A 27,569-nucleotide genomic window follows, 5' to 3' on the forward strand; every position below is an offset into this window, starting at 1 on the left:
CAACTTACGCTCTACAAAAAGTTGTTACTGTGTAAATAGCACGTGTAAGTGGGTACACGTAGGAACCAAAAAGGGCACCTTCGATTTTAAAATAGTATTTACAGCTACATCAGCTTCTCCAAAAAAGATTTTTCATCACGAAAAGGGCACTTTTTCCCCACGCCCTGGGTAGTGTGCGTCATTCAAAATGGCTCAAATTCTTATGTTGCTGAATTATGAACATAAACTCCATTAAGTGTTGTGAAACATATTTTTTTAAAAAATACCTTTACTCAACGAAGCTAGTGCTTTGGCGGTCAGATTTTTCGAGAATACAACTTTGTTGTCGACCAAAACGTCAAGACGTCTTTCTTTTATTCTCAGCGAAACTGTATGCCATTTGTTATCGTTCAGTTTGCTGCCATCCACGCTGCGACGTCGTCGTGTTTCGTCCAAGTTACCAAACAACAGACCACCAAGATTACCATCGATCTTGATATTGCCATTCTCGGTAGTGATAGAAACGAAGTCCCCGTCCTATTTAGGTAATGAAAGTAAAATATTACAATTTTCCCCAATTATTTGCAAGAGACATAAGCGAGGTTCGGATTTAAATTCCACTACCAAAACAAAAACAACAACAACAATCACTACCACAACCATTACTACAACCACAGCCACCAACGTTACAACTACCACAAACACTAAATCTACCACTAACTCTACAACTCCCACAATCTCTGCCACCACCACTGTCAATACCTCCACCACTAACACGTCACTACTACCACCTCTCCCACTACCTCTGCGAATACCACACCACTACCACTACCCCCATCACTAACACTACCACCACCTCTCCCACTACCTCTACCACTATACCACTACCACTACAACTAAAACTACCACTTCTCCCACTAACTCTACAAATACCACACCACTACCACTACTTCTACCACTACAACTACCTCCATCGCTAACACTACCACCACCTCTCCGACTACCTCTACCTCTATCACTACCACTATACCAGTACAACTACAACTACCACCACTCCCACTACCCCTACAAATACCACGCCACTACCACTACCTCTACCTCTACCACCACCACTACCACTATCTCAATCACTAACACTACCACCACCTATCCTACAACCTCTACCTCTATCACTACAACTACCACCACCTCTCATACTACCTCTACCTCTACCTGCACCACTATCACTACCACCACCCCTCCCACTATCACTACCACCACCACCAGTACAACCACAATCACTACCACAACCTTTACAAGTACCAGTACCTTTGCCATCACCACAAACAGCCTCTTCAAAGAGATAATTGTAAGAAAAAGTGGGATAGAAAAGACGTTACGCTACCTTGCCTTCCATGTTCATAATAACACCATCTTCGGCTGTCTTAATCATTGAACTGATTTGGGAATCAGGGCTCAGCTCCACAGACTGCGCTAGTTCAAGTGACGAATCACCACCTGAGAATTCGGCAGTTGATACCAATTTTCCACGACAACCACGCTCCACAACCAACGAGTCAAGCGCTTCGCGGAATCCGTTTGGTTCCATTATACACCCGATGAAGAATGGCGTTTTTATTCTATACATGAAATATAGTTGAGTTAATTTGGACACGTTGAAGACCTGACTCAATCGACTAACGGTGCTCAACAAATGTTTACTGTTTAAACCGAAGATGATACGGAAGAGAGACTAATCGAAAATGGACAGAACCACCACGAATTCTTGCGATCAACTATTCTTCCGTACTAAACCGTGCAAGACTCCAGTAACCAATTACGCACGTCAGGGGCGTAAAAAGATGTTAAGGATTGGGGGTCGTAGGAAATGTTTTAAAATTTGATTTCTCCAAATCTACTGAAATGGTCGTTTCTGAGCATAAGCGCGTGTGCTCCTGCAACCTATATATACCGATTTCTTTAAATATCATCACCCAAGCCTCCATATTCCGAGGAGAAAGGCTCACCCAACCCATTTCTCCCGGTTCCAACCCCTGGTGTAAAAAATGAGCAGTCCCTGGCATGAGAAAAGCCTCAATTGAAATATGATAAAAAGTAGGTAAAAATGTTTACTGGCGTTTGTGTTGTTATAAACACTCTTTTCCGACTTTGTGTTCAATTATGCTTATGAAATATACTAGTTCGTCGAAAGGCACCATGTAAAGCGATAGAATTTCAATTTTTTTTACAACGAACAATATAATTTGCAAATTCCATTGCAAGCTATCGTTTCAGTTCACACAGAGTTCAATGGGTAAAATATAAGACATTGAAAGACTTACATATTGTAATAGCGAGCTTCTCGACTAATGCCACCAAGGAATGCTGTATAGAAGCGGGCATAACCTTCGTAACTAATACCATCGGCGCTAAGTTCATTTCCCTCATCAACTTTAAGTGTAATCGTCCCTGTCTCGATTTTAAGGGTGACTTTATGTTTTGCGTTGTCGTCAAATCGTCCAGATGTGTACCTTGATACGACGTCATCGTCACGTATTTTGAACCTGCCACGAATATATATAGCATGAGGGTAAATTAACGAATTCATTTTTAATTCATGAAACTAGGATAATTCTAGGAACTCGGGGCGGTTTTCCACTTGGCGAAATTCTCGATGAAATGACATTTTCCCCTTCTCTCCTTTTTCTTCTCATTCATTCCAGTGAATCTACTATGATTGATTTCTCCGTTTGAAAAGGAAACTAACCAAAATAAATTTTTATTCGTTTGAATCCCCCAAAATTCACACAGGCAATGTCACTCAAGCTTTCGGCAAAAAAATGTTGCATTACATCGAAACCTTTTGTTAAAAAGTTGTGGACCAATAAGAAGGAATCTCGTTTTCAACTAATTTCCGCAAATTTGTTTATGTTTTTCAGGCTAAGCCAATCAGACTGCCTAAATTTTTAATACTTCATGTAAAATAGCAAATAATGCCCTTTTTAATGGAATAGTCATATTTGTACGTTCTGATCGGTTTACTAAAACGTAAACAAACTTGCTGATTGGTTTTGTGGGCCCTAATTAGAAGATTTTGAGTTACAGTTGCAAGTGAGTAATTTGACGTAGCTCCATGTGAGTAATTCGACTTAAAACTCGGCAACCTCCACAAACCAGATTGTATTCGACCCTCCGAGCTTTATTAGAGATTACTGATCACATATTAAACCGTTTACATAGATAACAAGACCTCACCTGAACCCAATTGTACCATTTATCATTTCGAGGATCAGATACGATTTGCGCCGCTCATCGAGAGAGTAAAGCTCATTGAAATATATAACGCCGTCTGTTGCTGCTGTCCGTATATCCAATGTTACATCACTACCACTGATTGCCGGGGATATAGTCCAACCTTGATAATCATTTCCCCTGAATTGGAACCATTTATCGTCATCTGTAACTGCGCTAGGAGGTTTGGGTCGTAATCCCGTGGGAGCAATTGTAGTGTTGTAATTCTACAGGTTTAAATATTAAATAATAAAAAATGTGGAATTATTGCAAAGAAAGATAATGCCTGAGGCGCTCCTCCCTTTGTAGGAGCAATTGTATTGTTATAATTCTAGAGGTTTAAACAAGGAATGATAAATAAGGAATGATTATTCAAACTTAAATCCATATTATCTCCGGGATTTAACAAAGGTTGAGATTCATATTTTTGCAATGTTTTGTTGATCAGCATATGTAATGCAAAGCCAGAAGAAGGACAGTAAAATTGCCCGAAATGTTGCAAACTTTTGTAAAATGGCAGAGATTATATGGATTAAGATTTGAATACAATGAAAAAAGGTGAAAGTTTTGAACTTGGAAAATTCACAAGTACGACCAGGACAGCACAGCTGAAAAGAGCGTCGCCTAGACTTGTAAAACGTGAAACAATAGAAAATTTGCCCTTTAGGCTGTTTTTAATTCGGCGGGAAAATGGTTTTACTGGTAAGAGTCCGCTGGAAATAGTAAATTGCCAAGTTTGGCTGAGGAATGTTGTAGAGTACGGAAAATAAAAGAAAATATGTTAATTTCAGGTACTATGTTATGTTCAAAGGCAGATGAAACAGAGAGAGGAAAAACTATCATTCTAGTAGATGCTTCAATAAAATCATAAACAGTCTTCAAAGTACAACAACTTGTAAACTCAAAATTTGAGCTTTGAAACAAGAAAACAAGTTCGTTGTACTAATTTTAGTCATTCTGAAAGCAGAGTAAACTGTTTCTCTGGCTTGAATGTATATCGTTCATTCTCGTTTCACAATCTCTTTTAAAAAGAACAGGAATATAATTTGTAATTCTTGTTTTGGAATCTAAGTTTTTAAAGAAATTGTTCTTCAGAGTGTGTTTCTTGTTAGCCGCAGAATGCTGTCATACAGAATACTTACTAAGGCGTCGTACAAGCCAACTTGGCGTCCATCAATGAAGAGTTTGTCGAAACCGCCGACTAAGGTCGTGGATTTAAGTTCATCAGGAATTTGAAAACCTTCAGGCGGGGATCCAACGAAAAGATAAGAATCGTCAGCGTCGACGTTGAACTGAGAAGGTAAGCTTCCAGTTTCATTACCCGAGTCTCCCACAGACACCATCACATTAGGACCAGTCCTAGAAGCAAGAAATATTCCGTTAGTTGTGATAGAGTTAACGATGATTGGATGAATAAGGATGGTGAAAGGTTACAGCGGCTTCTGCGCATCAGTTCTGCTCATAACATTGGAGGACTCTGTGAGTTAGAAATTGTTCAAATTTCGTATGTTTTGAATTTCCCATGAACATAAACTCAATCTCTTATTCATTTAGGAATACAGTTAACTGAAATGGTAATAAATATTCCGATAGGACAGGATATTTTACAGCGTAGACAAAGCCTTTGTTTACAATACCGACTGTAACCCATCGCTAAGTGGAGGGTGGGGGGGGGCTAATATTCATATAATCACGTTGAGCATTATTAGCTGAAATAAAATGGGCAAACAAAAAATCGATTAGGCCTTTCCCGATTGTGCCAGTGAATAAATAATAAGTTTAATAGTCAAAATTTTATTTAATAACTAGTGCTCAATTAGCAGTAAGGGTCATGTATAAGCCTAAAAGTTGCTTCCTGTTACCCAAAAAAGCAAAAGTTGCTCCAGGTAGCTGGAAAACAGAACAGTCATTCAAATTTCAAAAAGTTGCTTAAAAGTTGCCAAGCACAATCGGGAAAGGCCTAAAATTGATCGAGAACTTAGACAGCAAGGTTAACCTACAGTCCTACACCGAACGCGATATTTTCGGAATGTTCAAAACCAATATTCCTCTGCGTGTGTCGAGAGGTAGCGAATCCAGTCAAAATTCACTATATATAGTCCAGTCGGCCATCGTTCGTAAGTGAACATGTCAAGGTGGCTGATGTGACTGTATATTTCTATGTGAGTGCAGCCAACAATGACCGACAGCAATGACCGATATTAAATACAGAAATAAAGACAAATTTACAAATGACTTTTTCACGACAATTATAATCTATAATCGATAATCTATTAATCTACAAGTTGATTTCAGGGCCAAAAGAACTGGTGATGAGAAAATTAAGCTTTGTTCTTACCGTTCAAACTGAACAGTTCTCCAGCCAATTGGATCTCTTGATGTATCGCCAGGCGTTACTGCTTCTACGGGTCTTTTCTTGACGTCCAAGTTTGTATCGACGGTTTGAACGCCTTTGGAATTACGGGATACAATCTTCAGATTTCCATCGTCAACTTCGAAAGCTAAGTATTCCTTCGCGTTCCCAAGGAACAACAACAGTGCATTGTCTTGATCCGTAGCGAGATTAAACGAGACGCTAGTCTGGCTGGAAGGACCATATGCTGCCCGGGGTATTCTCAGCTCTACCGAGGTGTTATTACTGTATTCGCCACGAGAACTTGGGTATGTACGAATCCTGTCGCGCCCGCGTTCGATATTGAAGCGGATACGTCTGATACGCTCGACGACTTCGGTCTCAATTTCATCCTCGGTCAGGCTCTGGTTAATTTTCACCCGATTAATTGTCTCGGATAGCTCTTCTATGAAACCGTCGTTTTGTTCTGTTAAATTTCTAATACGATCGATCAACTCCAAAGCGTTCTCGTAACCTTCTTCTAAAGGTTCTATACCTGGGACCTGGAGATGAAAACATATATATTGATATATGTGATAGCGTGGATTGAAGGAGAATTGTGATTAAATTTTTAATCCGAGGCAAGGGGATTAAGTGGTCTTGAATCACTCTAATCACCCTGGTGGAGTCAGGCTATAAGCTTGAAATCTCACAGCTGATAAAGCCGGCCGCACACAAGAGCTATCAGTTGAGCTGACGACCTGTTAGCTCAGCCCGAAAACCATCCGCACACGAGAGAAACTTGCTGAGCTAACAGCCTCGCGAGGCCTTTTCTAGCTCAGCCAATACCAAATTTACGAATTAATTTGTGAAGTGAAAACATCTTGTGAGCATAGTTTCAGTTGTTATTTTGTACAGTAGGGTGACTTTATAGTGGTTACGAATAGCATATATGATCTGCGCCAGTTTGGGCGAACAGGATTCGTTAGAGAATGCTCAGTATTGATTTTTTAGGGTGTGGAATTTCATCCAATTTGAAACAAAGCTTATATATGGCATTCGAAAATGGACATCATTGATTTGAGTAAGGTTCAAGTAGGCAACTGTATAATACTTCGTCAAAAGCTTCACTTTCTTGTGAGCACAAATTCTGCACATATAATTCTTGCAACGACGCTTAAAAATACTTCGTACCGTTATGGAGTCAACGACAGATTTCGCATCGTCAGAATCAGTTTTTGAAGTCTTCGCGTCTGTCTCCACTTTCTTAGTTCTGCCTCCTTGATGAAGAAAAACATAGATCGTCAGAACCTCGGCGCCGCAAGGCGGAGGGAAGGAGAGGGGGGGGCAGCTAACTCCCTGGAGGGAAATGACGGTCAAGGCTGTGTTTAGAGCAACGATGGAATGGGAGGCTTTATATTTGCTACGGCAACTAAATTCGTTTTTATACTCATTTAAATAACAAAATGCAAAAGAAAAATTTTTTATCACTATTTCTTACCATAGAATAAATTTTCCAGTTAAGCTGACTTAATAGCAAAACGCAAAAGAAAGTAATGCAGTTGACACACGATGCTTATGCTTGTTTATAATGTGTCTGGTGTAACAGAAAGAATAAGGATCGACCGTTTGATTATATAAAGTGTTTGGTTTCAAACACATCCCTAACTTATTAACTTAAGTCGTTATATTTAGGGAAAAAAGCTGCTACTTCTTTGAGCGTGTTGTTTGCATTACAAAAACATACCTAACTTTGATGTTAAGTTGTCAAATTCAGGGAAAGGAGCTACTTCTTTGAGCGTGTTTGCATTACAAAAACATACCTAACTTTGATGTTAAGTCGTCGAATTCAGGGAAAGGAGCTACTACTTCTTTAAGCGTGTTGTTTACATTACAAAACATACCTAACTTTGATGTTAAGTCGTCGAATTCAGGGAAAGGAGCTACTTCTTTGAGCGTGTTGTTTGCATTACAAAAACATACCTAACTTTGATGTTAAGTCGTTGAATTCAGGGAAAGGAGCTATTACTTCTTTGAGCGTGTTGTTTGCATTACAAAAACATACCTAACTTTGATGTTAAGTCGTCGAATTCAGGGAAAGGAGCTACTACTTCTTTCAACGTGTTGTTTGCATTCCTGAAGTTATCGCGAATCTTCTTAATAAGATCTTCAAGTCTCTTCAACCAATTAGTCAACCCTGGAATTCTCTTCTTTTGATCCTCTGCGTCACCATCCAATATCACGCTGGTGTTTCTAGACTCTGTGGTGGCCTTGCTCTAAAAGTAAAATAATTCAAAATCATTCAAAATTATGACTAAGAAACTAGGCTGTTAGCATTAATGTATTATCGCTATACAGAGTAACCTAAGAGTCAGAGTCTCTTCACGATTCTTTGCCTGGGGAGGGAGGGGGAGAGGGACTTTTGCTTAAGATATCTCATAAGTGAAAGTGGTCGTTTAATAAGAATCATGGCAAAATTCCTTAAAGGGTTTTGACCAAATGGAATGGTCCTTTTAAGAACAAAAAACTTACCTTTCGCAAAGCATCTTGACTATTCTTGTTCGCTTCTTTTGCTATCTTTAAAATTTCCTCAATAGCCTGGACGATATTATCATAGGCATTACTAGCCTCTAGTGCTTTTTGCGCATACTTATTCGGATCCTTCAAAAGGCTTTGCAAGAAATCTGACGTTTCTTTGAGGTAGTTAGCGTGAGCTGTCGCGTTGTTCACCAAAACCTCCAAAAAGGCATTATCTTTTTTCGTGTCGGAAATGCGTTTGTCGAATTCTTTCAAATACTTAACGAGGCTAGATGTGTTACCGGTGGTATTCTATTAACAAAAAAAGAAAAAAATCGCCTTCAAATTTGTCACGTTTGTGGGAATTGTCTCTACAAGAAAATTTCTAAAAAAATACAACAGATTGGTTCTCCTATACTATAGAAGTATTCATCTTCGTCAATACACTTAAACAATTCTTTAAATTCCATTCACTTACCGGATACTTGATATTTTTCAAAATATCTTTTGCTTCTTCCAAAACATTCAAGGCGTCTTTCAGTTTCAGATCAGCAACTCGCTTCTGCGACTTTGCCTTGAGAATTACCGCCTACAAAAAAGCCAGAGGTTTGAAGAAATGGTATAAATATTGCCATTTAATAGGTGGTAACGTACATTGCCGAAGATGAAGGTTGTTTACATTTTGGGCGAACTGTAAGGATAAGATATGATATATAATGATATACAGTGTGCAGCAAAAAAATTACACTCCTTTCAATCGCACTTCTTTTAGAATTTCAATGCTTTATTACTATGCACGGGTGCATAAAATTTCGGACATTGAATTTCAGGAAAAAGTTTGGTTTCTAAACAAGTACTTTAAGTGACACCCTGAAATTTTGATACAGTGTGTATAAAAAGTTATACGGTTGTAGAATAATAACATCTGCTCTAGCTGGCTTTCCCTATTCTGGTAATTAATAAGTCCCCACGACGAGGAAGCATTTTTACTGCTATTGGGCCGCTTGTAACTGACGTCATAATTCTTAGTCTAGCTTCCGCCATTTTGGGTGGAAATGTAGTTATAACTATTTAAGGAAAACAAACAGATTCACAGAATAGAAGAATCGGTCATGTATTTTTTTCGACATTTACTCGTGTGCCGTGATCAGTGATGGGTAAAATTATTGTCTAATGTTTACAGTTCTTGAATGTAACTAAGATTTTATAATTGTGGCTAAGTTAGATTTTAGCATTGTGACTTGTTAGACTTGGGTCCCTTAACCCGGGTCCCCATCAAGTTCACAAATGAAGGTCCGGGTTAACGGATCGAATGTTCTGCACAAAACATTGTGTGGTATTTCTGCAAACCGTTATTCAACTATCAATTCACCATGCAAAATTTCAAGAATAGTAATAAATGAATATCACTACTTACATCAGGTTGATATTTCAACGCCTTCTTGTTGATTTCCTGAGCTATCCGACTATCAAGGACAGATGCGGCGGCTTTCTTCAGTTGATTTCGGAATATTGGTTCTAAACTGTTAAACTGGCCCTTGTTACTCAATACCTCTCCATGAAGCATCACACTTTCAAGGAGATAGAAATTGGACCGCCTCTGTGCACTGAAGGATTCTCTAAGTTCCTCCTCCACCAACGCTCTCAGCTCGGAATAATTTCGGCCCTCAACAATCAATCTAATTTCATGGATCTTCTTCAAGATATTCACAGAATTTAAATTTCCATTTCGCATTTCTTGTAAGACCCGCTCGGCGTCAATCGTAGGTTCTGCAATGTAACAGCGTTGACAGTTGTTACATTGAAGCCATCAGCACAGCACCCGTACCATTCAATCTTACCCAAGCGCTGCCTTAATGTTCTGTGGCAATAAATTGAGTTTTGAAATAAACTCGTAATGGGCTATTTTCAACAAGTTTTCGTCCGAAACTCCTAATCGCTATTTGCTCACATAGCGCTATTCAGCGAAGAAAAACCTATATTCTACAGGGTGTCCCAAAAATTTGAATGCCGTGTTCACGAATTTCAGCCCGTGGGGATTAAATGCAACTTATAAAATGCTAAATGCTTTGTGTTGCTAGAGAAAGGGGACATGTCGAAGGTCATGATCCTTGAGATGCAGATTTAAATAATGTTATCCATATTGGTAAATTGTAAATATTGTTAATAAATATCATTTTTGCGAACAAGCAAATTTTACTGGATCATATGCATGCATAAAAATGAATGAGTATGGTAAACATTTATACACCTGTGGGTCCCAACAGAGTGCTTAGGCATTCAAACTCTATCAATGGCATTGTTATGGGTGATTTCAATAGTTTTCGTTTTTTTGGGACACCCTGTATAATATAAAAAGTCTTCTGTATTGTTTTTTGAGTGTGATTCGTCACGCAAGGATTGACTTTCGATTGTCATAAGTCAGTCACTTGAGGCGTGACCAATTAATGACGAATCACACTCACGCAGAAAAGAGAAAATAACAGAGTTGACTTTCTGATAGGTTTCTATTTCTATATGATAGGTTTCTAAATTGTTTACTATCATCTACTCACCCATACAAATTTTGGTTGGACGGCATTCAGACAGCTGACAGCAAATTGATCCAATGCTGCATTGTGAATCCTCAGTACAAGATTCTTCTGGTTGGCTTGGACAGAAACTAGTTGCAGCCGGACACCCTGAAATGGAAAGATTTAACTTTACATCTGCCCACCGTCAGCTTAGACCCGATGAGTCAGCTAGCCTTTGCCTTTGCGGCAAAGTTGAACCGTCCTCCCGCGGTTAAAAAGCCGTTTCACGTTTAGTTAATCTCGGCTAAGTGGTATCATGTAAACAGCCTTTATCATGCAAACTTGCAAGGCGCTCAGCCTGTCTAGAAGCTTTACCCAAGTTCGAACCGTACCTTGAATCTCCTTTAGTAACTGCCTAAGCTTTTCTTCAATATCATAGGCATCTTCTTTCGTCTTCGTTGCGTTCTTCTTGACAACATCGCTTAGTTTATTCACATCGTTTGCTTTGTCAACAATATTCATACTCTCGTCAATCACATCTTTGGCATCGTTCTCCAGCGGTTTTCCCGCAGGCTTTGGAGCCGCTGTAGGATCTCTACGGTTATAAAAATATCGCTAAAAAGTTACTAGCAGTTATTTGCCAATGCCGATGGCAGAAACACCGATAAATAGAAATTTATTGTTTTCACAGTCGATGAACAACCAAATATTAGCATAGTGGGACAGTGGGACTAACGCCTATACTCAAAAAACTCACACTCACACTCATTGAATGTGACATCAAAATTTTGTTATTTTTGATCAATGTTAAGGTTCTCTCTTAATATTTAATATCAATTGTAATTAAACCGTCCGAGGATAGCAGTCAAGAGTGCATATTTTTTGGTTTTCCACCACTGAGACATCGACAAATGTCTGACGTTTGCATGTTTTGGGGCAGGACAGTAATGGTTGTGTGTATGTGTTGTTGATTGTGTAATTATAGGCGAAGCTAAATAAATAAATAAATAAATAAACATGGAAAGATTTAACGTAACCAGCTGATCTGGGTATAAAGATCAACCAATCAGAAGCCAGATCTTCGACAAAATGAATTATCATTTCCTTCATTGCATATGACTTCGACTCTCAAAAATATCAAGTAATTTTATTATATTTAAGCGAAAACACGTTTATTTTTTCCCAACTGTAAATTACAATTGAATTTTTCGCCCATTATACTATTAGTTAAAAGAAAATTGACAAATAACACCTGGCGTATGATACGCCTCATGACGTCATGATCTCAGATCAGCTGGAAAGCACTGGAAATCAAGCACTTATTTGACTGAAAATACCTCCACGGAAATGTTATGAGAAAATTAAGATTTCCCAGTCAATGAATTTGGGTGAGTGAGTTTTTGGAATACAAACGTACGTTGTCAGGATGACAACCTCACTGACTTGGAGTCTTTGTTGTATGAACAAATCAGGATAGAAAAGGATAACACTTACCCACTGCCAATTATCACCTCGCCCGAATCTATACAGAAAAACAAAACGAATAAAAATAGCTGGTAAGGTAGGTCGTTTTACTACAGACAATAGCCTATTCTCAAAAAGTGGTAATAGTGTATAATAGTGTATAATATAAAATTAATTCAATGTTTTATCGGAAATAAATAATTATGCAGTATGAGTGTAGCTATTTTAAAAAAGAAAACAAAAAAAATAAAAAAAGTTGGTGACCACCATTCCTGTCGTGTTATAGCGAAAATAATTAAAGAAACAATATGGTAGAAATTTAAGCCAGGATTTTAAGTAATTATCATTGCTTCTGATCTGATGTCAGTTAATAGGAATAGAACACAAGCGTTGGATACTTGTAAAATAAAATATTTAAGGTGGAAAAAAGGCTCAGGAGACGTGAAACCGTAAATGAATTCCAGGTTGCAAACCAGTGAAGGTAAACAATGCAATGCGGGGAAATATTGGATTTTGCAAACATAAAGAACGTTTTCGACTGCGACATAAAGCGCGAATGAAATTTAATGATATCATTTAACAAACCTTTGTCCTTGCCATCAGCCAGGTCAATAAGATTGCTAATACTTTTGTTGTAGTTGTCCACACGAACTGTAAGACTAAAAATGCAATTTCAACTACATTACACGAGATTTAACGAACCTTTTCAAAAGGTAAACTAAAAGACAAGGGAAACCTACGTCTAATAAGAATGCTTTTAGAAACATATAAAATTATATTTGTTTTTGTCTATTACAGGCAGTTTCTACACCACATTTATTTGTAATGATAATAACTTCAACCTTCCAACTGTTTCACGCTAGCCTTTATATTTGTAAACCCTTAAAAATACTCAAGTTTCACTGGCCAAAGGCCTTAAATTGAAACACTGAGATATTTCAGCAAAACTATTTTAGGCAGATGAAGAACCTATTATTAAGACTTCACTAGTCTTCCCTCACAGAAGAACCTAATGACTGTGTTGCAGACACATGTGAAAACTATTTTTATGATAACATGTGTTTTATATGTGATCTCGTGTGAAACGCATGTTAAATCCTGTGAGATTTCGTGTGAAATGCATGTTAAATCCTATGTGATCTCATGTGAAATGCATTTTAAATCCTGTTCCTTAACATACTTTTTGATGTCGATTTCAATTTTGTTCAGCCGCTTCCTCGATTCGTCAGTTGCAACGCCATCTCCGCCGCTTGTCGAGTAATTTCCGAGCATTCTGTCCACCCTTTTGAACAATCTCTCCTCACAAGGGCCGCAATATTCACACCCATCAGCTGTTCGTATATGATAAGGTGGGCAGATTTGACACGTTGGATCGTTGGCTTCGCAACATCTACCATCGTTTATATCACACACTTGGCCTGTGGGGCAGTTACACGCTGTAAGAAAAGAACATTTGTCTTTATTTTATGAATTCCAACAACCGCTGGTGGTTACCAGTGAACTCTTATTATTTATACACCTGGAGAGCGTGGTTTTCGATAAAATACTGCTAAAGGAAAAACAGAAGGGTTTGGAAAGTTTCCCTTGTGTATTTTAAATAGATGTTGAACCACATTTAAAGACAAGTTGCTTTTAGTCGACGAAAATCAGTCGGTGGAAGCATCTGTTCTCATTCTCACTTCTCTTCAGTCGGAAGTTGTTGTCAAACGGTATGGACAAGTTACTTGAATTATATGATGGTTTACCTTTGCATCCTTCCTCAGAATAACCGAAATACCCTTCCTTACATCTGTCACATTTTAATCCAGACACTCCAGGTTTACAGACGCACTGTCCTGTCGTGAGATCACAATCATCGTTCAGGGACGCTGCTGAACATCCACAATCCTGGCAGCCATTACACGAATTAAAGTCCCACTTGGAAGCCTTGAAACGAATAATGTTAAGCAATTATTGGATTGGGTTTTTGGTATACGAAAAATATTTTAAACAAAAACGGTGGCAAGGGAGACTATATAAACAAAGAAAATAAAAGAAAACGTGCACAAATGATGCCTTTACGAAAATTCCCACTCTTGATTCTTTTTTTAAACTCAAGTAAATCATATTTTAATGCAGTTTGCTGTTGCTTTTCCAGTTGATTTTAATCGAAACATTTTATGCAGTTTGAAATGAATTATTCCAATGAATATCAGGAATAGTCAAAATAAATTCCTGCAGCACAATTTCAGATTCAAAGTACAGAAAATATCCTGATTTAAAACAAACTGCAACTAAACAAAGATTTTAAATACATGAAATCTTTAATTTTCAAGGGCTCAAAATGCACGATTGAATCAGACCGTTGAAATACAAACCTGACAAGCGGTACAACGTTGTCCAACTACACCAGTTTTACAAGAACACTCTCCTGTGACGTCATTGCATATACTGCTTGCTGACCCACATTCATCGCAGTCGCATCTCCGGCAGTTGTGTAGAATTCCGTTACCATAGTAACCAGGTTGGCACTTCTCACAACGTTCACCGCCAGTGTTATTGACGCAACTAGAAATGTTGAATTTAATAAGAATTTCATTCGAAAATATTTGCCAACTAGTCGGCGCCTTCACTTGTGTCACAACATTTTCCAAACTGGCACTAGTCGTCCAGTTCGGCTAAAAATTGGCTTCCAAGATAGGGGCAAAAGTTATCGTTTGACTCCACACAGAGTTCGTTGGCATCCATCCAAAAAAATGAAATTAATTAAAATGAATTAAATCCATGGATTAAAATGAATTGATTAATCCATGAATTAATTAGAATTGATTACCTACCGCAAACACTCCCCAGTACGACGATCACAATTCCCAGTTGCGGCCAAGTCAATGTTGTTATTACATTCGCAAGGTTTACAGCCAGTTGTTAATGGATCCCCATAATACCCATCGGCACACTCGTCGCAGAGCTTGCCCGTGTAACCCTCTCGACATGTGCAGTTAAACGAACCATCCAATTCCTGGAAACATGACGTGGCATAATTCTTCGAACTATTTGGACAAGGACATCTTTGGCATGCATCTGCTTCGCCAGTGGTTGGGTCGCCATAGAAACCTTCAACGCATTTATCACACTTGGGGCCTGGAAATAGTGAAACAAATACAGAAAGTTAACCGCAGGGGGGACAACAAATCAAGCACGTGAACACAAAATGGGTATTTTTCCTTACGTCGCTTGTCGCATGCATATGAAACGCTGATTTAAACTTGTGAGTCGTGCCAGTTCATGCAGGCGTTCCCATGTTTTAAATAAAGACTAGTTCATAATTTGGCGAGTGTGTACGATTTTTATTTACGATATCGCAAAACACACTGCTTAGCTAGCGATCCTTTTCAACGAGTAAATTTGTTTATTTTATGTGCTTAGCGTTCAATTTGACAATGCCATCTTTGCGTTTATCTTTAAAACACTTTCGAACTACAAAGCTAGAATATTTTGTAAATTGGTTGATATAATAAGAGACTGGTATAATAAGGGAGTTGATACAATAAGACCAAGGGTCTTTTTATTTACGTTTGTTAAAATGTTTCAAACATAAACATTCCTTCAAGTTAGATGAGAGGAATGGATTTGGTTTCTTCAGATAATTCATTAAATACCTGCTGTGTTATCCTGACATTCGTAACATTCCCCAGTTTTGGGATTGCATTTTGAAGAATGACCATTGCATTCACACGGTACGCAAGCCTCGCCTGATCTGTAGTAACCAGCGTTACAATTCTGTCAATCAATAAAAATTATTGAAATACGAGAGAGAACAAGAGAAATAAATATTCCTAGAGAAAAATACACATGTTCACAACAAAATGCCCATTTGAATATAGGGTATTTCGGGACACTCTTTGCAAATTTCCATTAGAGTATATTCAAGCGAATACCTTCCGTATTTGTGATGAAAATAAAGTACCTGGCAAGATAGTCCGGTGGTATTTTGAGGGCAGACGCATTTTTCCACTTGAGAGACAACTAAGGGTTTCATAACAGGTAACTGAAGGCTAAGAAGTTGATTTTCATCCGCCAAAACATGTAGAAGATCAACTTGAACTAGCATTCTCATGAATTCATCTCGAGATAAAGACGACCCATCGCTCTTTATCCAGTCAGTCTTAAAAAAAAATGCATTATACCCATCAACCCATTTTGTATAGTGAAATGAAATCATTATAAGACGTATATAGTGCAGCCTTTGGCTTTAAATATTTTGGCTTTCTTCAATGACAGTCAGGGCCGTCGCTAGAAGCTTAATTGGGGAGGTGTATATTCATGTATTCATGTGCAAGAAGGCATAAAAACAATGGCGTACAAAAGAAATAAGTCGGAATATGAATACCCCCAATTAAGCTTCTAACGACGACCCTGAACACTGAGAAGCGGATAAATGAGTTCGCGACAAGGATTAAATAGAATCTACATATGAAGTTAATATACGTACTGCAGTCAGGGAAATCTCCGATGGTCGTGAACCAAGTGTAGAAACAGAGTCTTTGTGGAATATACGTTCTCCGTTTGACTATATAGGTACAGCAAAAAAATATTAAGTTATTTCTTTTAAATAAAAACTGCCGAATAGCAAAGTTTTTTTACACTGTAATAAATAAATGTCTCAAAATGGTTTTAGATGAAAATCATGCAATTTTTTGTTCTTTTTATCAAATGCGTGCGATATTAATAGTTGTATCCCACGTTTGACGTCACACCGATGACGAAGACATAAACGTCCCAAAAGAGCGGGAATGTGAAATTGACATGAATTCGAGGGAACAAAGTCGTAATCTTAATTCTTTTAAATAGATAATAAAACAATTATTCAATTCGGTTTTCAAATGATATGAAGAATTATCAAGCCTCGGTTTGTCGTCATGAACCCCAGGGTCCTCAGCTCTCGGCTTCGACAAACTTCGGCTTGATAATTCTTCATATCATGTTCAACCTCTTTCAATAATTGTTAGGTATTACATCCTACCTCGATGATCGCCAAAGGAGCAGTGCGTGAAACATTTTTACCAAGCTGCAAAAGTAGGTTTCTACCGTGGGCGCTCGTCTGCAAATAGAATTATGAAACTAAGAAATCGTATGAAACTCATGCATGCGATCATCACAAACAAAATGATCGATACCATTCGTGGACACAATTTCAAATGAGAAGAAATACTGTTGTTTGCGTCTCTATTTCACTCTACAATTTTCAAAAATGTCCCAATGGGAACAGTGGCGTAACAAGAACGATAATTCACACATTCATTTTTGCCCGACGGATCTCTTTTGTATTTAAATGTAATAGAAATCCGTAGTTACGTCCCTGAATGAGAAAAGCTAACTAGTAAAAATTATCCCATTCTAATACATGACTGACCATGCAAAATTCTACCGTTCGCAATCGCTAAAGCATACAGGCATAGATTCGGTATCTGGATCGGAGACACATTTCACAGTGTCTCAAGCTTGGTCCTTAGAATTCTAAAATCTTTATATCCTTTGTTTTGAATAAAAATTCTACCAACATTTTGCATGTTTATCAGAAAGACTTACCAAATCTCCAAATTCCAAAACCCAGTAGAATGCAGAATCAATACTCTTCTGTAGTACCCAGTCTGCGAGAATTACACCCGTGGAACTAGAACAAAAATAAAATTACTAACAAATGCCGAAAAAGCACATGCTTGCTTAGAAACAGCTAATTAACTTTTAAAAAACAAAGGTAGCAATTCCTTGTTCGTATGAACGTAGAAATTGACTAATGAAATTCTACATCCATTGAAGTTAAGTATTAGAATTATCAACTATCAAGATTGCTGCGTAACGTTTTTATTACTTTCCTGGACAATATAGATCAGTGAGACGATTACAGGGTTTCTATAACTTATTTGCATATGGCTGTCCTCATAGGGGGATGGCAATGACAGAAGAGAAAAACAAATTACTTGTGAAAAGAATGCATAAAATATTCGATTAAACCAGATCCCTCCCTCCCTTGTGGTTGTCAATTGCAGGTCGGCGTTAGATCATATCGAACTAACGTACATGACGTCATAAATTTTGCAATAACGGAAATATAATAAGTTAATAACAGAAGTCTTACATGAAGTCTTGCTAGAGCTGGTTCATAAAAATGATAAAATAAAAATGGCGATGAATGATGATACATTTATACATTTATAAATGTACACGAAAGTGTAAATGTCTGTTACCCTCATACCCAGTATAGGAGTGATCATATACTTATGTAATAGTATCTCTGGCTTTACCTTAATTACGGTTAGGGTTAGGGTTATTGAAAATTTTATGACGTCATGTACGTTAGTTCGATATGATCTAACGCCGACCTCAATTGCAAGGAAATTTCCTTCAATTGTGGATACCCTGGACGTTTAACCAATCAGAGCGCAGAAAATAGAGCACCAAGATGGCTGCGATTGTTATCTTTAAGTTTTGAAAAACTAAAACGTGTCGCAAGCCTGGCACTATGCACAAATTTGCATTACAAAACAAAGTGGTTATTTTTAGAAGTTTTCTTGTGTCATGCAAATTAGTGCACTAGCGCTGGATCCACCCCTGGTACCTGGTATGTTTTACACCCGGTGTATTTCTTATAGAAATTAACTTACTATACTGCATTTGAGGAATCCACAGCATAACACTGGTTAGTTTGACCAGAGCACCAACACTCAAGACAGCCTTTGGGATTGTCGCCACTCAAATAAAAATATCCTAACTTACACAAGTCACATCTCCTTCCTGCAACATGTTCCTTTAAAACAAAATGCAAAATAGTCGATTAGCGATTGAGATAAAAAACTCCCAGAACCCGTTTTCCCATACACCTTTCAAGCACGCAATGCATGATGCTGGATGATTAAGCCTGATTCTTATAGACAGTCGGCGATGGCTATTGCTGGTGATCACTGACGAATAAAATGATTGGCTTTTTTAAGAGATTATCTCCAATCTCACTGGCCACCGATGATCAATTTCCTACCGGCGGAGATTAATGGGAAACAGGGGAAAAACTTGGTCTATCTCTAAGTTGTCGCGACGAACAAGGAGAAATTACAAGAAACTTTCACTGGTATACTCAATTCGGCTTTCGGTTATTGGTTCCAATGTTTATAGAGTTTACTAGTTTCAACCCTTTACACGATAAAAATTTGCTAAAGGCAAGCAATAGCTACCCCTGTGGTTTCAAAGAGTCCCTCTTACCTAACATAGTCGGTGAATGGTAAACACAAGGTTTTGATAAACAACTTACTTTACAAATACATCTTCCAGTTTCTGAATCACAGCCAGTGATACCATCCTCGTGACAATCGCACTTTCTACAGTCCGGATAACCATAGTATCCCGGTTTGCACTGGTCGCATCTTCGACCCGCTCTGTTAGGCTTACATGAACACTGACCTGACGTCATATCGCACGAATCGCCGGCATCAACAACGCCGGTAGCATCGCAGTCGCATTGCAAACAACCTTGAACCGGATCATATCCAAACGTGCCTTTGATACACGTACAATCATCACCTGCTGTGTTTGGAGGACACTCGCAAAGACCAGTTAAATGATCACAATTCTCACAATCACATTCTAAAAAGTTAAAACAAGTTTTGCAACCTTACGCGTGTATTCTAAAGTTCACTCACGCCCAAACTCTCGAGTGGGAGATCTCAATTTTCTCATAACGTTTCCACGGTAGCTATTAATAGGGAGCTTTAGCAGCGACTACGAGTACGACTACGAGTACGAAATTCGTCATTCTCGCGCGTTGTTTGCTTACGCCATCAGCCAAGACTCGTAGTCGCCGAGTTTTTGAGTACGAGTTTTTTGATAAATTTCGTACTCAAAAGCACAACGACTACGAGTTTTGGCTGATGGCGTAAGCAAACAACGCGCGAGAATGACGAATCTCGTACTCGTAGTCGTACTCGTAGTCACTGCTAAAGCTCCCTAATATTTCCACCCGACCAAGGGCTTGGTTTTCAGTGCTTTACCTTAAACCTTTTTTTCAAGGAAGAAAGATTTTTTTCATTGATATGGAGAACCAAAATTTATTTCACACTCATTTAGTGTGAGTTATAGTGATGAAACCGCTTTTCGAATGAAAGCGTTAACCTCTCTTGGCTTGGTTTTAAAACCGTAATCCTGGATTAAGTTTTAACCAAGAAATGGTAGTTTAAGCAGGTTAACATCCTGGATTAATCCAAGCATCCAAGTCAAACTACCCTTAAAATGTTATTCCAGAGCAGAAGTCTTATAAGAAAAAAGTGAAATTTTTAGTGTAAAAAAAAGAAATAGCCGTGCAGGAATATTTTTAGAAATTCTAGTAATTTTAACGTTAGAAAGTAAAGCCTTTTTTAACAGAGAAAATTTCTAAAACATTTGTTCCGGCGTTGTAACAAGCCCTTCGTAATTTGAATTTGTAGATTTGTGGTGGTAACTCTGACTCAAGAATTCATACGCTGTTTGATGGTCGGCCTTGATTTTACAAGACGGAATCGCCAAATACGAGCTGAATACTTACTTCTACAATTTGGAAATCCGTAGTACCCAGTTTTACATCGTGAGCAAGTTCGACCAATGATGTTCTCGAAGCAGGGACATTGTCCACCAAACACGTCACACGTGTCACTTCGCGACCCACGCGTGTCGCACTCGCAGGGAAAGCTGCCGTTGTTGTGGTAAGTTGTGAGCGAGAAAACGGATTGTGTGCAGAAGGATTTCTCATCTTTGGTTACGTGCAAATCGTTTTTAGAGCAGTGTTCAACGAAGTCGTTTGTGCGATCCACAGGCTCACCACTCACCAATACAGGCGAGTACGAATCTTTTGGTACAAACAAGATATAGTCCTACAGGAAAAACAATACAACTTAGTGGGCTCAATACATGTTTGGAGCGAGGATGTACGTACGTACATATAAGGAGTTGACAAAAACTGAAGCAAACAATGTCAACACCCAAGCCTCTTTAGAAATATTCCAAAAGAGGGAAATTAGTATAAGTAACATTATATAAGGAGTGACATGACCCAGTTTGATACCTAAGTTTGAAAAGAAATCACAGCGGATCAAAATAGAAGAATGCATATGTGTTATAACGGGGGAACTTTCCGCGTATTTCGATTAGGTATCATGCTTCTCCAGAAGATGCCTATAGGTGAATCGAAATGCTGAAATTAAATCTTAAAAATGTTCACCTTTTCAAAGTTTCTATTATTTTATATTTTATCAGTTGACCTAGTTCCATTTTTCGCCGTAAGAAATTTAATACTTACAATCCAGAGCTGGTTATCCTTTGGTAACTTAAAGTTTACGGCGACTCTATTTCCAAGCCTAAACGTATCTCCACCATCCAGTCGTTTCACGACAGCCCTACAGCCAGACGTGTTTGGACAATATTTGAAACTCGTTTTGCCGCGTCCAGTCGCCACGCTGCTCACGGTCGTGTCAGATTCGACTGTTGTGTGATAGGGTTGGTAATAATGAACAATTACTGCGTAATCTCCAGTCCTAGGAACAAAACCTTCTTTGTCGAAGGAACCCTAAAAACGTATTTGAGAGAGTTCATAACATTTAAGTTCTACAAAAAAGATAAGACCATCGTTAGATGAAGATTTAAAGGTCAGTTCACACGATCCAAATTTTGTCCGATCCAATTCACTTCTGGTAGATGTTTTTTAGTCTGTCGACTTAAAATGTATATGGGCAGCAAATTAACTAAAGGGAATGCTGTACTGCTTTATCAATAACAAACTATATTCCATACGTCAGGAGTGAATTGGATACGACAAAGATGGACCGTTGTGAACGGGCGAAATTAAAGTTGACGTTGAAGATCTCTAAAAGCTTTTTTGCTATTTAATTAATATACCTTTCCTTCTAAATAAACAAGAGAAGCCGAAGGGTCAAATATGTTGGGTGGTTTAATGGTGCTTTGCTCGTCTCCAGCCTCCACCATCACCGCATCTCCGGGCATGCCGTAACTCGTGCGGGTGCAAACCTTCATGCGGGTCACGCACAGCTTGCTGGGAATAATGTAATCCGTTACCCAATCTTTATACGGAATGAGGATAAATGAATCCTAGACAAGACAGGTAGAGTGATTACAACTAAGACTCAAATGAGTTCAATTGACCATTCCCACGAAAATTCATCATTACAGCTGGAGAGACCATCCAAAAATGGGTAATTTCAATGGTTCGGTTGCCAAACATTGGAAAGTTGGAAAAATATCGTCGTGCAAATTTTGTATAGTAAGGCTCGTGCGGATGTAACCTTTGTGTGGGTAACGCACAGCTTCCTGGGAACAATATAATCGTTCGTATAGTAATAACTTACAAAAAAATCGCAAACTTTGCACAGCTATCTTTCCACATTTTTTAACTTTAACATTGCACAACCAAAGTTGTGCTTTTTTCAATCAAAGAAGTTAATACGGGATGAAACAATCATCGTATGTAGCAACGTTGACAAGTTTGTTTTCATTCGAGAACTTGACGACATTGTTTCAGTGATTTCAAATAACTTGTGACAGAGAAACTTTAAGTACATACCACAGCGACATTCCCGCTAGGGCTGGTCAACGCTGTTAGGACATAATCAACGTTTGCTTTCATATCAATAGGTTGTACAGCGCCATGGACAGTCAGACCGACAGTACGACAGCCAAACGTGTATTTGCATGATGGTAGGCGGAATCTGGCGAACGATTGTTCACGTGCTCTCACGTACAAGTCCAAGAACTGCGTGCGGGGATGAGTCGTAAAATATTGAACCAGCACAACATATTTCCCTGATTCAGGCACTCTCGTCTTAACACTCATGCGACTCTACAAAGAGAATGTATGAACATGTCTTCAACAAATATAATTCACTTAATCAAAGTAAAATATGGTAAAAAGGGCGCTATCCTTTATACGATATATTTTAGAGTGTTTCAAGAACTCTGCATTGCATTCAAGTATATCGTTATTTACATATTATTATAGTATATCGTTATTTACTTCCTAGCACAGGAAATGCAGTTTCAACGCTGTATTCTGTGTCCTGTTGTATTTCGGTACAGACAGATACTGGTATTTTAGAGTGTTTCAAGAACTCTGCATTCAAGTATATCGTTATTTACATATATTATTATAGTATATCGTTTTTTACTAGCACAGGAAATGCAGTTTCAACGCTGTATTTGTAACGAAATACTCTATTTCGATTCAAAATATGACCGTTCTGACCATTTTGGCCGCCTGAAGGAAAGCGCTCTAAGAACGGATGGGGTGGCTAATATTTGGTACTTTGGGGAGCCTGTTTTCTTTGGAATCACGTTTTACTCCTAACATCACGTTTCTTCAGGCTATCTATACTGCATGTTATAGTTGTGATGTTGTTAGGGGATGTTGTTGTTGTTGTCTATTTGATAAATATTTAATAAATAGACTACAACAACGACATCCTCTTTTCACGTTCGACTGTTCGTCGTTGGCTTAGATATTGGAGGCGTGAGACCATGAATAACATGGATATCATTTAAATATACTGAACCTGATTTTTGTCCAACAAGGCTAATGCAGAAAAATCGAGTTCCTTGAGTATCTCTTGATCTGAAAATACTTGTGTTGACTTTTCCTTCATGGCGACTCTGTCGTACGTATAGCCCTCTTCAGCTTGGATCCTAACAAACCCAGGTTTGTTTAGTCCGACAAATGAATACTGGACACAGAGATCATCGAGTTCATTTTCGCCGTTCACTTCACAAGCGCGAGTCACGGGCTCCGCGAGAACTGTCTCGCTACGTTTCTCTGAAACACCTTCAGTCTGATCGGGTCCGGGGTAGAAGACTGGCACTATTGAGACATAATCCTGAACGACAAAGATTTCAATCAATGCATGAATGCTGGGGAGGGACAATTTCAAGCAGATTAGAACCGAAACCAACACATGAAGTATTTTACCATGTGTAATACAAAATTTGCGAGTGTTTGAGTATATGTTCCTTAATTTATATCATCTCCCAGCAATATTTTGATGTTAAAATTCTCTTCATCTCAGGTCGAAACGTCGGGTCCTCAGGTCGAAATGTCGAGAAGTGTTTTGTCTATTTAAGCAGGGGCGTAGGAACCGGGGGGGCCAAGGGGGCCAAGGCCCCCCCAACTTTCAAATATAATAGAAAAAGTGCCCTTTTGCTGAGGTAAAGTGCCCTTTTTCTTTGTGGAAACGTCTATGCCAACGCAACAAATTATAATATAATTCAACTTTTTTCAACAATAATACGTGGCAATGTTAAATGCCCTTTTCATCAGGCAAGTGCCCTAGACGTTAATGGCCCCCCCAACTTAAATATGGTTCCTACGCCCCTGTATTTAAGCAGTTGTTATACCACATTTGATGCTAAGTTGTTTGAAGACGCTGCCACGCTGCTCCCTGGTTATATAAACCAATCAGGTTACAATGTGATATTTCGACAGTTTTGACAGGTTCCGCCCAATTGTCGAAATATTACAGTCTGACCTTATTAGTTTATAGTTTAACATTCAACGTTTCCGGTCAAACCCAAACGTTTGAAATGTACATAAACAAACGTGATAAAAACGTCACGGTTAACGGTGGCTTTCAAAATGAATTTTTAACATATATTTACAAACTTTGCACAACTTGCTGCAGTAATTATACACAATAACGTGTCTCTGTATATAGGCATAGTAACAAGTTGTGCAGTGTTTTTTTCGGTTCTGTCAACAAGATTGAACAATAGACCATAAGAGTCTCACTTCGAATTTCAACCTGTGCATCTTTAATATGATACATACCAGCAACAATTTATGAGAGTCTGTTGTGAATTGGATGTCGTATTTACCATCCAACATGGCGAATTGTGTGGATGATCCGTTTTCGGCGACAACAACGAAGCCGCTGGTGACGTGTGAACCGTTCACAGTTGGTTTAAATGTGACTCGACTTCTTTGTGTGACGCCTTTGTTTCCACTTACATGACGTACAACCACTTCACCCGTTGCGTCTGATGTGTCGTTGAGGACGTAATGAAACACAATGTGATAGTTTTCCGGCCATTTTGCATTCACTTGCGCGATAACCGATCGCTAAAGGGAAGAAATTTGTTAATTACTCAGTAACTTCTTCCCGTTTTGAACATCTGAAAAGAACTGCTTCAAAGTATTAGAATTATCCAGTTTAAGTTTCCTCCTATAGTGAAAGGCATCAAAGAGATTATCTTTACTCTAGGAAGAACGGTTCAGAACTGATAGAGCTATCCAGTATTGTATGTTAGTTAGTATTTATATGTTAGTTTAGTTTAGGTATCCTCCTGTAGTAACACTGGATCAATACGAGATGATCCTTACTGGACTTCTTGGAAGAACAGTATAGAACTGATAGAGCTATCCAGTATAATTAAATAAAGTTAGGTTATACTTTAGGTTTCCTCCTGTAGTAACACTGGATCAATAAAAGATTATCCTCACTGGACCTCCAGAAAGAACAGTTTGGAACTGATAGAGCTATCCGGTATAAATAAATATAGCTTAGTTTAGGTTTCTTCCGATAGTAACACTGGATTAATAAGAGATGATCCTTACTGGACATCGGGAAAGAACTGTCTAGAACAGATAGAGCTATCCAGTATAAATAAAGTTAGCTTACTTTAGCTTTACTGAATTTTTAGGAAGTCCAGTTTACAACTTTGTATGTACCTACTCTATGTACCTAGCATAAATAAGTAGTACCGTAGTAATGATTGATTAACAGAGAGAATCTCCATGCGAAGATGTCCCATACCTGGATTTTTGAAAAAACGCCATACCCTCTCCAAGAATAACCTGGAAACTCTTGCTCGCTGTATCTGAAACGTACTGACGTATTCTCCGGTGTTCGGCCATCTTCAATCTCAGACAGCAGTTGATACAAATTGGGGTGGTAATATTTTGGAAAAGGCCTGTGGAATAATTGAAAAAATAAGTCACTGTTGAAATATTTTCAAATCTAATGTAGTATAATAGAAAATCGATTTTACTTTGAAATGGGGCATGACCAAACTAAATTGATCATTTCAACTTCAACAGAAAATTGGGACGGTCTCGGGCTCGAGATGGGTCTTGCGACACTTGATATGTACATTCAAAATGTTTCTATACGATATCTGATGCACTAACAAGCCATTTTACCTGTCACAGGTTAGTCCTCCAACATTTGGACGGCATTTGCATTGCCCAGTAAACTTGCCACATATCTGACTGTATGATCCACCAACATCACAATTACAACCTACATAAATATTAACAATTATAATAACATGCGCATCTCTTTAAATCCCCCACGCCAGAGACTTGCATTATTCTCTAAAGCTACATATGTGCACACGGTAACATTTCCAAGCGTTGTCGTTTATGTTTTTACACCAAAAAGGTTGTATTTACGCACTTTACCTCTTTTTGGATCATGTAAACTGGGCGTCAAAACGATTAACGAGACAAAAACTATTTCAAAAACGCTCGAAAACGACGCTCGTGTGCACATAGCCTATAGCGACCATTCGGACGTCAAACTTTTCACGTGTCGAATCGAATACAAAAGACTTTAGGTCATTAACATTAGGTTTAATGCACAGAAATTTTAATATCAGAAACGGGCTATCATTAGGTTTAATGCACAGAAATTTTAATATCAGAAACGGGCTATAAAGCCCGTTCTCCACTAGGCAAATTTGTTCGCGAGAACAGATAAAAAGTGAGAAGCGATCATACTTTATCGCGGTAAATTTTATCGCAAGCCAATCACATGACTGGATTTCAAATATTGCTTCGCGCGAATAAATTCGCCTAGTTTTATGTACGTCATTATGGAAAACATTTGTTACCTGAGCAACCAAATGCATTCGACTGTCTGAGTGCATAAAAACCATCTTTACATATTTCACATCTCTTGCTAGCGACACGTTCTTTACATAAACAGCGTCCAGTTTGTTCATCACACACTTCAATACCACCAATCACTCCAGCGACATTGCAGCGACATTCCTCGCAACCGTAAGGGTTGCTGGCTTGAAGGTTGAACGTCTTTGGCCTACATTCACTGCAGTCCTGACCTTGAACAAACCGCTTGCAGTCACATTGGCCCTGTGCACGAGAATTAGCCAACATTATTTTGTGATCAAGTTTACGAAGGCTCCTTCAGTACAACTCTACTTTCCTATCGACAGATAATGCGGTGGTAGGTTAACGATCTATACTCGTACTTACGAAACCCTTTTAGTAACGATGTTGCTGTTAGTGTACTTAATTCTTTATAACAAGAAACATAACATCTTTCTCAGAATGGCAATGCAAAGTCTCCGTCAAGAACAGTCTAACATGGTCACCTCTCTAATATGGTCTTGTCCCTAACTGAATAGCAACCACACTAATATACAGTCTCTTATCTGACTATCTCTTTGATATGGTACATTCACTTATATGGTTG

The 27,569-nt window shown here is 38.5% G+C and overlaps 1 protein-coding gene across 1 annotated transcript in view; it reads right to left on the reverse strand.

Moving 5' to 3' along the window:
• Nucleotides 1-266: 266 nt before the first annotated feature.
• The window catches only part of LOC114535007 (laminin subunit alpha-like), a gene marked incomplete at its 3' end in the record, with an annotated part of 35,143 nt that continues 7,840 nt past the window's right edge, over nt 267-27,569 (reverse strand). The window contains exons 11-45 of the mRNA XM_028556385.1: nt 26,968-27,226; nt 26,276-26,375; nt 25,890-26,046; nt 24,905-25,195; nt 23,640-23,957; nt 22,655-22,930; nt 21,973-22,182; nt 21,377-21,643; nt 20,627-20,951; nt 19,361-19,692; nt 18,720-18,862; nt 17,644-17,728; nt 17,078-17,155; nt 16,547-16,624; nt 16,022-16,219; nt 15,714-15,834; nt 14,892-15,195; nt 14,433-14,622; nt 13,821-14,001; nt 13,256-13,511; nt 12,661-12,734; nt 12,106-12,133; nt 11,004-11,206; nt 10,654-10,779; nt 9,516-9,868; nt 8,577-8,687; nt 8,114-8,410; nt 7,647-7,857; nt 6,776-6,861; nt 5,588-6,144; nt 4,392-4,608; nt 3,214-3,476; nt 2,301-2,522; nt 1,364-1,598; nt 267-516 (exon numbers count right to left, since the gene is read on the reverse strand). Of these exons, the coding sequence (XP_028412186.1) occupies nt 267-516; nt 1,364-1,598; nt 2,301-2,522; nt 3,214-3,476; nt 4,392-4,608; nt 5,588-6,144; nt 6,776-6,861; nt 7,647-7,857; nt 8,114-8,410; nt 8,577-8,687; nt 9,516-9,868; nt 10,654-10,779; nt 11,004-11,206; nt 12,106-12,133; nt 12,661-12,734; nt 13,256-13,511; nt 13,821-14,001; nt 14,433-14,622; nt 14,892-15,195; nt 15,714-15,834; nt 16,022-16,219; nt 16,547-16,624; nt 17,078-17,155; nt 17,644-17,728; nt 18,720-18,862; nt 19,361-19,692; nt 20,627-20,951; nt 21,377-21,643; nt 21,973-22,182; nt 22,655-22,930; nt 23,640-23,957; nt 24,905-25,195; nt 25,890-26,046; nt 26,276-26,375; nt 26,968-27,226 (7,402 nt within the window). The remainder of the gene's footprint in view (nt 517-1,363; nt 1,599-2,300; nt 2,523-3,213; nt 3,477-4,391; nt 4,609-5,587; nt 6,145-6,775; nt 6,862-7,646; nt 7,858-8,113; nt 8,411-8,576; nt 8,688-9,515; nt 9,869-10,653; nt 10,780-11,003; nt 11,207-12,105; nt 12,134-12,660; nt 12,735-13,255; nt 13,512-13,820; nt 14,002-14,432; nt 14,623-14,891; nt 15,196-15,713; nt 15,835-16,021; nt 16,220-16,546; nt 16,625-17,077; nt 17,156-17,643; nt 17,729-18,719; nt 18,863-19,360; nt 19,693-20,626; nt 20,952-21,376; nt 21,644-21,972; nt 22,183-22,654; nt 22,931-23,639; nt 23,958-24,904; nt 25,196-25,889; nt 26,047-26,275; nt 26,376-26,967; nt 27,227-27,569) is intronic.

Source organism: Dendronephthya gigantea, unplaced genomic scaffold (assembly GCF_004324835.1).
Source record: "Dendronephthya gigantea isolate DGI-Jeju-01 unplaced genomic scaffold, DenGig_1.0 000109F, whole genome shotgun sequence".
Taxonomy (NCBI): Eukaryota; Metazoa; Cnidaria; class Anthozoa; order Malacalcyonacea; family Nephtheidae; genus Dendronephthya; species Dendronephthya gigantea.